Raw genomic sequence first — 13609 nt, forward strand, 5'->3', positions numbered from 1 at the left:
ATTACAGGAGAATTCATTCGTTACAATAAAACAATACTTAAGCATTTAAGTAATAAAGACCTGCCTATTAAATTAATCCAGAAAGGATTAGCTCTCAATATTACATTGATTCGTCTTCTTCTTCTTCCTATCATCATCATCATCATCATTTCATCATTAATCACACTAGCGTATCAATATCACTTTTCCTGCCCTTTCTGCCCATTAATTTATGGAATCGACTCACGGAGTCGACTCATTTGATTTCCAGCACCTAAAATTTGAAATCCGAATCCGAGTCAACTGTTCAGTCATTTTGATAATTGAGGAAGCTGAGGGACAATACCATTCTCACAGAAGAGGGGGGGTTTAATAACTAATTCATGGTGCACAGCTGGTTAGTGAACTCGATTGTTTTGCAAAAATGCACTGATATGCCTAAAAAAGGTGTGTTATTTCTGTTTTCGATCAATATATACTATTTTAAAGCTTTTATAATAAAAAACATTTCGTTTTAGTTCTGTCGACGCCCCCTTCGCCGGATTGTTGCCATGTTCCAATATCAGTATGGGTGTGGTGGTAATCCCGGTATGAATTGGTCAGATTCGCGTCAAAATTTGGCGCCTGAGGCCTTGTTGTTTTTGCTGGACATAACAAACGACACGCAGACGGGGAAAAATGAGCGATTTAGATATTTAAAAACAACCCACAAAAGCATGATTAGGAACTGACGGAAGCTTCTGCCGGATCTCGAGAGCTATCAACAGTAGGTAAAGCCTTCAAACGGTAAACCATTAGCAGCTAGGATAACTGTTAGCAAGCTGGAACTAGCTGAAAGTCTTGCTAGTAAAAGTAGGGGCGCTGAATTTAAGGTTATTAACCGATTGTTTTGTTGTAAAGTCCGAGTATTTTTGATAGAGGACAAAAAGTAATCTTTTCGTGGTTTGTCAGGTCGACGTTATGGAAAGCAACATGTGGTTTGAAATTGTTGCTATGTCTTGGAGAGTGAGCTAGTTTTGCTAGGTGGGAGCGACAATATATAGTGTTTATATAGTGTAGCTTTCTGTCATCATTATAAACGGTTTGTTGATCAGATCGGGGATCTTTATTAATCTGGTAATAATAAAGAGTCGGATCTCTTTTACGTTGGCTGAAGTCTAAACACTGACTTCAGAATCCAAGCTGTCTTCTTTTTCCTCCTCCTTATTTTGGTGTGGCATGTCTTTAACCTTTGTGTCTGATTTTCCTAGGTTAAGATGAAAGATTTGATCTTGATCTGCTTGTATTTTTTTTTCTTTCCTCCTGTGAAATGCTTGCTGAGGAAGGAGCAGCTTTCCTTCCTTCCTGTTTTTGAAGCACTGCAGCTGTGGTTCTTAGAAACTCGGGCTAAAGTGCACCAAGGCCACAGCTTGTACAGCTTCTACGGAGACGGCGTCTGCGAGAGGGTAGGCGAAGGAAACCACCTTAGTGAGCTTGTAAGGTGGTACACTGGTTGCGGTTTTGCGTTGGGTGTCACGCAGGAGGGCTCTCCGGTGCTACAGGTGGCGCTGTAAAGACTTCAGCGTCATTTCTACGAATACAGGAGGATGATTCCTACTTCTCAAAAACCCTGGACTGGCTTGGCCGTCAAGCAGAACCTCCGTGATGACGTCATGTTGTTTGTGGAAGCTTGTTAAATGTCATCCGTACGCCATCGTGCCACCATTGTGCCGCCATCGCTGTATAGAAATATTCAGACTGGAGCAGACTTTGGGGTTGAGTCAAACACAGGATGAAGGTTCAGCTCACTTCCTGCTTCCTGCCTTGATTTCTGCTCGGGTTTGTGTTTTATTGTAGCTTTAGCTATTTGGTGCTGAAACTCAACACTGGACGTGTTTTGTGAATCCTGGAAATCTTGACTCGTGTAGAATCATTTATTCATATTAATCTGATTCTTCTGTGATAGATATCGATATCGTCATGTTACAGGAGAGTGACCTGTTCTGTGTCTGGGTCTTGAATAAATTGCCTGGTTTTTTTTGTTCTTGTTCAGTTCATGTCCAAAAGTGATTTGTTTTGATGAGCTGCTGTAGAGTCGTAATTGCCTTTATGGTGTGAAAGGGTGTGCTTTTTCTAGTAGTGGTTAGTTTCTCTTAACACCGACTTTGTCTATGTGAACTTTGACCTGTGTTTACAAACCTCCATCTTTCGAGCCAGTTGTTGGGAGTGTTGGTCTTTGGTCAGTGTTCAAATCCTGAAGACTCCAGAGTCATCAGTAGCTGAGAGTTTAAGAGCGTAAAAATATCTCTGCTGTCTGAGTGGGAGGGGCATCCTGTCTCTCTCATCCGTCAATCAAAGCAGCACTAGACAATTGTGACACACTGGGTATGTGGAAGAGGGCAGATTTCCTCAGTGTGTCTCAATGTGCTAACCTTCAGAGGAATTAGAGAACGGATTAGAAGAAATGTGCCTTGCTGTTTTCTTACTGTTATTGGGCAAACATCATGCCATGTTCTCAGGGTTTGGGAACAAATGTTTTTCTTTCCACCTACTAGAATTTTATTAGTAGTAGTGTTATTTGCTCTGAGGGTCGAGCTCTGGTCTGTATGCTCACACTGTAATGAGGAAAAACCAAATCAGCATCGTGATATTTGGGTGTTGCCTATTGTGTGTGTGTTTTTTATGTGTGAATTAATTCTGTGATGTAAATGGTGCTGGCCTACGCTTGTAACCTGGAAGTTGAAGAGTAGTGAAGGAAAAAAGATCCACAGGCAAAAATTTCAACAGCACGTATTCAGCTAGAAAATATACAAATACAGAAGCCATGACGCGGATGAAAAGAACATCTATCCTTTCTCTAGGTTTTCTCAGCACTGAAGCAGGAGACTGAAATCCCTTTTGTTTTATTATTTTGCTGCTGATTGAACAGATTGTCTGCTTTGCAGGCCTGCGTGTTTATCAGCGTGAGAAGTGAGGCGGGAGTGAAGCCCTCAGCGGAGGATCATGAGCGAGCTGGAGCAGTTGCGGCAGGAGGCCGAGCAGCTGCGCAATCAGATCCGAGTGAGTCCGGTCACTACGTTTACATTAACCCCTTTATCCAAAACCCACCGGGTTAGCAAACGGTAGTGCGGAGCCGTCCCCACTGAGCCACTAGTAAAATAGCGCTCCCTTTATCTCTATGTTCACAAATCATCTACTCGTGACAAAACAGAGACTGTATGGCTTTGTTTAAGCTGAATGTAAGTTTATTTTGCGTGTTATCTGCTCTTGGCAGGTTAGCAGACCAGGTGAAGCAGCGTGTACAGGTAGATCCGAGCTACAGGATAGTTCTATTGGAAAACAAATACAGAAACCCAATTTCAGGTTTAAAGTTCTTAAAAAAATTAATCTTAAACATCTTATATAGTTTTAATATTGAATAACAAAAACTGACTCTCGCCATGAATATAGCCATAGAAGCTGGCATGGCGTAAAGAAAGAAAACAAATGCAGGGGACAATTTAGAAATGTGCATGAAGCCTATCTTCCTGCGGAAATGAACGTATGGAATCCGGTTACAAGTGGTCACTCGAAATGCCAGCTATGCGTTTCACTGTCCACTTGTGATCAGATCACTCGGATCATGCATTGTCCTTTTCGCAGCTTGTAGAGTCATCTGCGATTCTTTAAAAGCACTTGAGCGTGAGCTTTAAAGATATGATTCATTAAATAGAGCAGATATCTGTTTTTTATTTTTTAGCAAAGAAATGCCTGTTTTTTTGTCTGATGGATCTGTATGTGTTCTGTGTGTTAGCTAGCTTTGTGAGCCTTAAGTGCCCACTCTAGTGTCCAGCATTGACGCGTCGTGGAAAAAAAAATCATTACATTTAATTCAAGTTAAAATTTTGTCTCATACACAGTGCGACATGTACTGAAATGTTATTTACGACTGTCCTATTGTGGAAATAAAAATGTAAGACTAGAATATAAAAATATAAGAAATAGAATTTGAATAAAAATGTAAAGGTAGAATATAAAAATATAAATAATTTAAATAAAAATATAATTAGAATATAAAATAGGAAATAATTTAAATACAAATGTTAAACTAGAATATATAAATGTAAGAAATTAAGTAAAAATATAAAACTAGAATATAAAATATAAGAAAATATACTAAACAAAAGAATCTAAAAGAAAAAGAATATCAAGTAATAAAAGAACATAAGAATATAATATAAATCGTTATACAATATATAAAAGTTAAACATATATTAAACAATATATAAAAATATTCTCCCAAACGAATGCGAATGATCTTGTTTCACTCCCTGAAATTTTACTATTACTAATTTTACTACTTTTTTTTTTTTTTTTTTTTAGTTTCAGCGTCATCACTTAAAGGCGTTCTTTGCTTTATTGCCATTTAGTTAAGTTTAGAGCCCCCCAGATTTATTCATCTTATCTTTTTCTGGAGAACGAGGTTGTTTTTGTTTACTGGTTTGTCCGATTATCCGTCTCCTGTAATCTTCATGCTGTGTCTTGCAGGATGCCAGGAAAGCGTGCAGCGACTCCAGTTTGTCCCAGGTAAGCAACCCGGCACATGTGAAAGCTTTTTCTCTTCCCTTCTCTGCATTAGTGTCTTCATGTGAGTGCAGCACACATACAGAACATTCATGCTCTCGAGTTAATCAAATATTAAACACCCTCTCGCATGTGCACTCTCACATCACAGCGCTTCCATGACTCTTAGGATCTTCTTCCTTTATTTTTTCGTCTGTTGATTTTTGTTCGGTTTTTAATTGCGATCTTATCTGTATCTTCATTTAAATAGATTTAACAGTGATGTAACGAAGCTAAGATTTATAACAAGTTTGTCTCGTTTGCAGTAAATCATGCGCTGATTAAATCTCTGCATTTATTTATTTACTTTATCAACAATTTAAAACATCTTGAAGCTTTACCAATGTGACTCGGCTCTGATTTAGAGATTTGGACGTTTAACAGGACGTTTCGTTCGTGAGTTATCTCGATAAATAAGGAAGAAAAAGCACAGCAGGGCGGGGTTAATAGGTGGTTATGGTGGTTACATTATAGCTGCTATAAACACTCATTGCCTCATCGTCCTCTCTTCTTTTCTTTCTTTTTTTCCGTCCATCTCTTGGAGGAAAAACGCTACTCGTCATTTTACTGAGAAATCCCAAAATGCTGTTTTATTTTTTAATTATAGGTCTCTCTTACGTATTTATTTTTTTTTTGTGTAGCTGTTACTTTAGCAACAATAACATAGAACTAGTGCTTCAATATGTCTATACCTTCTGACCAATCAGAATCGAGAATTCGGCCCATAACTCAATATTTTTGCAGGGAACTGTGAGATATATATTTTTGAAGAGAGCTATGTCCAAGCCACCAGCTAAACGTTATCTCCACACGAATCCTGCCGCTAATTTTAGAGAGATTTCAGATTGCGATGGATCATTTTGGGCTTTTTGTCGTTTCATCACAGCCCCACCCTTTGCCATTCAGACCTTTCCACAATGTTATTATTTTTCCCTCTTTCATTTGCTGGTTCGTTCTCTGCACCTTGTTGGTAGATCACAGCTGGACTGGATTCGGTGGGGAGGATCCAGATGCGCACAAGACGAACTCTGCGGGGTCATTTAGCCAAAATCTACGCCATGCACTGGGCTACTGATTCCAGGTCAGTGTACACACACACACACACACACACACACAGATGGAGGGAGCATGTGCTGGAGAGAGGAAGAGAAAGTTCAGAGGAGAGTAGGAGGATGGGTGGGTTCCCTCGGCAGAAACCCTGCGGCTCTGTCAGTGTACACTTGATGAATAATGCAGCAACCTGCTCACAACTCAATGGTGGCCTGAGATTATACCACCCTCCCATCTCTCCCTCTCCCTCTCCCTCTCTCTCTCTCTCTCTCTCTCTCTCTCTCTCTCCATCTCTGCCCGAACTCAAAGCGGTTGTTCCACTGAGCCGAGCTGTGCGCATAACTGTCTCGTCTCGGTGGGTGGAAAAATTGTTTAGAGCCATTAAATGTCAGCTACACATACAAACTAAGGCTGCAGTTAAATTAGCATCTCTCTGGTGTAAGCACGTCTTGTCCTGAAGATTAGGACATTAGGATTATTTCTTTCTTTATTTATTTATTTATTTTTTAAAGAAGGAAGTTATTTGTGCTGACTTTAAAAATTCAGTTGAATTCTACAAGCCAGGAAAATCTGCTGTATGTCCTTCTCTGTAAAGAATATACACTGACCAGGCATAACATTATGACCACCTGCCTAATATCGTGTTGCTGCCAAAACAGTCCTGACCCGTCCTGCACTGTGTATTCTGACACCTTTCTCTCAGAACCAGCATTAACTTCTTCAGCAGTCTGAGCAACAGTAGCTGGTCTGTTGGATCAAATCACACAGGCCAGCCTTCGCTCCCCATGTGCATCAATATGTCTTGGCCATCCATGACCCTGTCGCCGGTTCACCACTGTTCCTTCCGTGGACCACGTTTGATAGATACTGACCACTGCAGACCGGGAACACCCCACAAGAGCTGCAGTTTTGGAGATGCTCTGATCCAGTGGTCTAGCCATCACAATTTGGCCCTTCGTCAAACTCAAAGCTCAAATCCTTACGCATGTCTTTTTTTTCCTGCTTCTAACATCAACTTTGAGGACAAAATGTTCACTTGCTGCCTAATATATCCCACCCACTAACAGGTGCCATGATGAGGAGATACTCAGTGTTATACACTTCACTTGGCACTGGTCATAATGTTATACCTGATGGGTGTATATCTATAACGTGCTGGAGTGTATGCTAGGTGTATTAATAATAACGCTGACATTGTGTTATTATGTAGGCTTCTAGTGAGCGCGTCTCAAGATGGGAAACTCATTATATGGGACAGCTACACAACAAACAAAGTAAGTGCATCGGAAAAGTAATGCATGATGATGAAGTAAAGGTGATCTATGAATTTATCCTTATAGACATGTCCAAAACATACCATCTTTATCATGTCAACAAGCCCCGCCCGCTTTTCTTATAGTAAATGATCCCTAGAAGTATCTAGTCCATGATTACATCTAGATATTTTGTATATGTGATTAGCACCTTTTCTTTTTCCCGTTCTCAGATCCACGCCATTCCTCTGCGCTCGTCCTGGGTCATGACGTGTGCCTACGCTCCATCCGGGAACTACGTGGCGTGTGGAGGCCTGGACAACATCTGCTCTATCTACAGCCTGAAGACCCGCGAGGGCAACGTCAGGGTCACCAGAGAACTGCCCGGGCACACAGGTAAACATGGTTTCAAGGATGTTTTTTTTAGATGTTCCAGAAGCTGTTATGTTCTCATAATGTTTCCTTTTATTTATTGTTTTTCCTCCAATTAGGTTATCTGTCATGCTGTCGTTTCTTGGATGATAGCCAGATCGTCACCAGCTCTGGAGACACCACATGGTGAGTAAAGGACACAACATCGCTCTCTGCGTCAGATAACACAGATTCACAGTGACGAAGATCACGAAAGCGACATGATTTTATTTGTTTTCTAAAATTCTGTTGTACTTACTGACACTTTAGTACTATAATATCTTTTAAATTGAATTGTAAGTATTTGGATGCAAAACAAATCACTAAATTGTGTAGTAAGCTTAATAATTCTAGCTTTTACTGGGTTGTTCAGATCTTTTTATTAGCCATAGCTGACTTTCTTCATGGTGTTTCCTCAGTGCTCTGTGGGATATAGAGACCGGTCAGCAGGCCACCATCTTCTCAGGCCACAGCGGAGATGTGATGAGTCTCTCTCTGAGCCCCGACTCCAGGAGCTTCGTATCTGGGGCCTGCGACGCTACCTCCAAACTCTGGGACATCCGAGACGGCATGTGCAGGCAGTCCTTTACCGGTCACGTCTCTGACATCAACGCCGTTTGTGTGAGTGCAACATGTACTGGAGAAATATATATATATATATATATATATAATATATATACACACACACACACTGATCAGACATAAAATTATGACCACCTGCCTAATATTGTGTTGGCCCCCTGCCAAAACAGCCCTGACTCGTTCGAGGCATGGACTCCACTAGATCCCTGAAGGTGTGCTGTGGTATCTGGCAGATCCTTTAAGTCCTGTAAGTTGTGAGGTGAGGCCTCCATGCTTACAGGACTTAAAGGATTCTTTTGATAGATACTGACCACTGCAGACCGGGAACACCCCACAAGAGCTACAGTTTTGGAGATGCTCTGATTCAGTGGTCTAGCCATCACAATTTGGTCCTTCATCAAACTCGCTCAAATCCTTACGCTTGTCCATTTTTCCTGCTTCTAACATCAACTTTGAGGACAAAATGTTGACTTGCTGCCTAATATATCCCACCCACTAACAGGTGCCATGATGAGGAGATCATCAGTGTCACCTGGCACTGGTCATTATGTTATGGCTGATCTGTGTATATAAAAGGTGGTTAATTTAGAAGTGTGAGATACTACTGTGTGTTTAGTCCCATCTTAAGTCTCTCTCTCTCTCTAGTTCTTCCCCAATGGAAATGCGTTTGCAACCGGTTCAGATGACGCCACGTGCCGCCTTTTCGATCTGCGTGCTGATCAGGAGCTCATGATGTACTCTCATGACAACATCATCTGCGGCATCACGTCTGTAGCCTTCTCCAAGAGCGGCCGCCTGCTCCTCGCCGGCTATGACGACTTCAACTGCAACGTTTGGGACACGCTGAAGGGAGAACGTGCAGGTGGGTCCACACAAAAGTGCTAGAGTGCTAAAAGTCCTGTAAATCTTTTATGACTGTTAAACACGTCACGCACTGGATTTCTTTACAGGCGTTTTGGCCGGACACGATAACAGGGTGAGTTGTTTAGGTGTGACCAACGATGGCATGGCCGTGGCCACCGGCTCATGGGACAGCTTCCTCAGGATATGGAACTGACCTGATTGGAAAGGACTGGAGATTGACGTGCCACTCTGACCAATCACAGTCATTGTAGCGGCCTGCTTCCACAGAGGAACCCTTTCCCCTTCTTTTATCCTTCCTTTTCCAGGTGATCTCTTAATAGACCCTTTCCCTACGCCTGCATAAGCCGCCAGTTCCACTCCCAGTTTCCAGAGGATGAGCGAGGCAGAGCTCTCTCTCTCTCTCTCTCTCTCTCTCTCTCTCTCTCTCTCTCTCTCTCTCTCTCTCTCTCTCTCTCTCTCTCCATCTTTGTCTGTGGCCTCCTAATCTGAAAAATCCTAAGGAATAGACTTTCGTGTATATACCATTTGCTATTCTCTGTGCTTCTATGTGAAATGTACACACTTAGTGTTTGGATGTCGTGCGAAATTTTTGAGGTGGGTGTATTGCTCGTCCCGATCGTGTTTTCTTTTTGCCCCAATTATGGATTTTTCTATGACTTTGTGTAGTATTCTTCCCCACACACACAGCGACACACAGAGGCACTGCCAGCAGTTTGGAGCTCTCCACGAACAAGCTGACCCGCCATGCGGTTTCTTGGTGCTGACGTCCACCCGTCCTACTCACGGGTCCGTGTTGGATGTTTTAAGTGTCGGTTTAGGTGAAGGCACACGCAAGGTGTACAGGAGAGCATCACATGACACTTTAATGCCTTCGTGATACGGTCGTTCAGGCCGTCAGTCTGCCGCGGTGCCTCCCGCTCTGCCGTTGTGCCCGTCACGTGCCGATAATGTGTTTACTCCTACAGTATGGTGTTGAATGTTGGATGCAACATTACAGGCACTTTCGGTTCTGTCTGTATTGCCAGTATTGGTCATGTAGGGTAGGAATAAAACTCCTGAGCAGGTGATAAGATATTGATATTGTGATGTACTACATCATGTCTCAGTTCATTCACTGGCACATTTGTTAGCAAACCTTAAAATCAAACATACTTACTGTGTCAAGTAAGTATGGTGCATTTACCTTAGAATAAAAAACACAGGACATCTATACTAAGCCTTGGAAAGCTATACTAATTCCATGTACTGTTTATGGAAGCAGCCTCCAGCGTCAGCCCTTTAACAGTATAATAGAGAGCCATCAAGACTGAGGAGCTTCTCTAATAAGACCTCTGCTTTAAGAGAAAGGAAAAGAGCAGCTGTTGAAGGAAAGACTGTTTATTGCTGCTGTAACGTGAGCGAGAACAGGAACTAGATTGTTCAATAGCATTCATTGGAACCAGGAGCTGATCATGTGACCGTATCTCTGCTTGATAGCATCATAAAAATATCAGCGATAGTTTTTACGAGCTGATGGGGGTGTGTGTGTATATATCTATATAAATTTCATATTCGGGTTTGCTAACAACGTGCCAGAACGTGTCGACACGGCCGACATCACCAGAGGCGATTTTATTCAAGCTGTATGTATTCAATAGAGAGATATGAAACTTTGATACATGAATATTTTAAGATCCAATCAGCTGCTTGTTTTTTTTTTTGTTTTTTTTCTTCATTTATTTGTGATCAGCAGCTTGTACTGTTATCTGACCAATCAGATTGGAGGAATCGGCATCATTGTAGTATCATTCACAATATCCAGTGCCAAAATGTTAAACACAAAGTGCTAAGGACAGTGTTGTATTCAGCCTGAGTAGAGAAACATTATTAACACACCACATAACCATAAATATTCACATATTCATTTTACAACCTTTCCATTTCCTGTGTGGGGGGTGTTTTTTTTTTTGTTTGTTTGTTTTTTTGTTTTTTTCCCTCCCCAAATGTGAGATAATGTGAGTTGATGTGAGCTTTGGTATAAAACGGCACAGTCTCCTGTGTCGAGAGAACAAGCCTTAACTGTTTGTAGTTCACTTGACTTAATTTCATTTCATGCCAGTTAATAGAAATGAAGGCTGATGTTTGTTGTTTTTTCCACGAATTTTTCCAATGGACGCTTTACTCTACACTCAAGCTTGTTTTGTTTTTGTTTTTTTAATATTTTGTCATTTTTGCCTACAGTATTGAGACGGTTTTGTTGTATTAAATCATTTAAATGATTTTGGTATAATTTTCTCATCTACTGTCGTGTGTGTGTGTGTGAGAGAGAGTAAGTGAACGGATGTTTTATAAACTACTTCTCGATTCAAACGCATAAAAGCCGGTCAGAAATCCCGAGTCCGGCTTCTCTTTCTTGAGTCTGACCCATGGCTCTACACTTTCACCTGCTGTGATGACGATCAGTTTTTCAGTAGAGGTGTGTGTGTGTGTGTGTGTGTGTGTGTGTGTGTGTGTGTGTGTCCCCAGTGCAGGCTGATTGCAAAATCATCAGTATGGCAGAAAATTAGCGTCTTTTCTTCTGGACTAAGGGGTGTGTGTATTTTTCTGTATTCAGCTGATGTCTTAATTTTTGTAACACAAATACAAACATTAAAAGCAAACAAAACATGGAGTGATTTTGTTTGTTTTAATATTTGACATAAATAGACACCAGGAAAAAAAGTGATGTAATGACTAATTTCACTTCCTACCTTCAGTTAGTTCCTGTTTACAGACTGAAGCAAGTCTCTACCCTTATCCTGTCCTGTACAACTGTGTGTGTGTGTGGGGATGAAAAGAGATATCTAGAGATGGATAGATGAGAGGGGAGGAGATGCATGGATCGGGAGGGGGAGAGAGAGAGAGAATTAGAGAGATGGATGGCAAGTTAGGGAGAAATAGAGAGAGAAAGATGGAAGAACAGTGAGATAGAAATGGCTAGATAAGAAGAAAGGAGAGGGAGAGAGATGAAAGAATAGAGATGGATGGCTAAATAGGGAGAGAGAAGTAAAGAGAAAAGAAGAGATATAGATGGATGGGGGAGAGAGATATGAAGATGGATGGATGGATAGATAGGGAGGAGAGAGAGATGGATAGCTAGATAGGGAGAGATACAAATAAAGAGATAAAGGTAGAAGAAGTGGGAGACAAATATGGAGATGGGGAGAGATGAATAGATAGCGATGGATGGAGAGGGAGAGAGAGAAATATGGAAATGGAAAGAAAAGGACAGAGATGGACAGATAAGTAGAGATGGATGGATAGGGAGGAATAGAAATAGAGCGATAGAGACATTAGAAATTATTTGTGAGATGAAGTGTGTGTTAGAAGTTGTGTGAAGCTGCTGCTGTTTCTCTCTCTCGAACCCTGGTCAGGCCACGCCCACCTGAACAACATCAGAGCTCACTACATGACCTGTGTCTTGCTAGTGTGAACTTTTACAACACTGTTAATGAAATTCTAGAAAGTTCCAAACAAACCAATAATTCTAAATGGCTCTGGTTCTTTATCCAGTGAGTAAACAATGGAGCTACAGAGCTCTCCGCTTCCTGTGTAGACCAGCGGAAGTGTTTAACACACACACACACACACATTGACATTGCAAGATCAGAAATCCCGAGTACCTCGAATTCGCAAAAGGCTTCACTTCCTCGTGTGTGTGTGTGTGTGTGTGTGTGTGAGGGGAAACCCACACTGCAGTGTTGAAGCTGAAATACTCAGAAATTGTCCATTTGTATTCAACATCCTGCAGTGCAGCAACTAAATGTTACATAATTTAATGTATTTTTTTGTGGGTGGTGTTCCTGTGACTGATTTTAGTGTGAGGTTTTTTGGGGGGTGGATAAAATCAGCTCCTCAGCTGCTGTTTCATCACCTCAGAAATTTTGCTGAAATATGTGATGCCATCTACCGAGAAACAGTCACATGAAAACGAAAGTGTGTGTGTGTGATGTAAATCTGTTACACTCCACATCATCATCACCTTCACAATCACTGTACTGGATACACACAAACAGATACAGACACATTTTATTCCAATACAAGAGTTTGATTACACACACAGCCAGCTCTTGGTGTTAATAATGAAGGGGTGGGGCCCCTTTTCACTCACTGTGTATGACATTGTGTGCTTGATCTGTATTAAACAATAGACTTTTAATGAGTCGTGTCATCATATAAGTAGATACACACACACACCTGTCATTGGAAACAGGTAAGTATTTTATCTAAAGAAAATTAGCCAGATGAAAAGAGTAGACAGTTTGAGACTAGTCGATGTCTGAAAGCCCCACCTGAGCCCTCGTACAGGAAGCTCGGCAGTGACACACACACACACACACACACACACACACACACACACACACACACACAGCTCTCCCACAGCGATGTGCCTGATGACCTTTAAAACCTGAACACAGCAGCTGGCACAAAGTTCAGGGAGTTCCGCAAAACAACGCTAGAGGGCGACGTGGTCACTGCATCAGATAAGTGTGTGTGTGTGTGTGTGTGTGTGGAGGAAGTTTTACTTCCTATTTATGGAAGTACAAACAACATGACAGACCTATTTCTACCATCACATCAAATAAAAAAAGGCAAAATTTAATTATTGCAGAATTATAATATATGAAAACGAAAAACTGTTAAACTCTAATATTTTTATAAATATATTTGTACCTTTTAATTATACTGAGTCTTTAAAAAGACTAAATTAACAAAATGATTTTTTTCTTCTTTAATCGAATTATTATTATTATTATTATTATTATTATTATTATTATTATTATTTATCTAATTTATTATTTTTTTGTGAGTAAAAACATTAAACCAGGTTTGGTTTCCATGTTTATAAAAATATTCCCAAAGCAACCTAT

The 13609-nt window shown here is 40.9% G+C and overlaps 1 protein-coding gene across 2 annotated transcripts; it reads left to right on the forward strand.

The window, feature by feature from the left end:
- The first annotated feature begins 539 nt into the window (after positions 1–539).
- On the forward strand, positions 540–11370 carry gnb4a (guanine nucleotide binding protein (G protein), beta polypeptide 4a). Of its 2 annotated transcripts, none has more exons than XM_058418660.1 (10): positions 540–749; positions 2904–3018; positions 4486–4524; positions 5535–5641; positions 6821–6884; positions 7097–7259; positions 7355–7421; positions 7694–7895; positions 8502–8718; positions 8807–11370. In XM_058418660.1, exons 2-10 carry the CDS (start codon positions 2962–2964, stop codon positions 8911–8913), a joined length of 1023 nt encoding a protein of 340 aa, XP_058274643.1. In that variant the 5' UTR covers positions 540–749; positions 2904–2961; the 3' UTR covers positions 8914–11370. The 2 variants fall into 2 exon arrangements, with proteins under 2 accessions (XP_058274643.1, XP_058274641.1); XM_058418658.1 differs by having other exon boundaries at positions 540–745.
- Positions 11371–13609: the final 2239 nt, after the last annotated feature.

This window comes from Hemibagrus wyckioides, linkage group LG20 (assembly GCF_019097595.1).
Source record: "Hemibagrus wyckioides isolate EC202008001 linkage group LG20, SWU_Hwy_1.0, whole genome shotgun sequence".
Lineage (NCBI taxonomy): Eukaryota > Metazoa > Chordata > Actinopteri > Siluriformes > Bagridae > Hemibagrus > Hemibagrus wyckioides.

Coding starts and splice junctions, on each gene's coding strand:
- gnb4a (XM_058418660.1), top strand. CDS start 2,962: ATGAGCGAGCTGGAGCAGTTGCGGCAGGAGGCCGAGCAGCTGCGCAAT. Junction 3,019..4,485: donor AGCTGCGCAATCAGATCCGA/GTGAGTCCGGTC, acceptor TGTGTCTTGCAG/GATGCCAGGAAAGCGTGCAG. Junction 8,719..8,806: donor GCTGAAGGGAGAACGTGCAG/GTGGGTCCACAC, acceptor ATTTCTTTACAG/GCGTTTTGGCCGGACACGAT.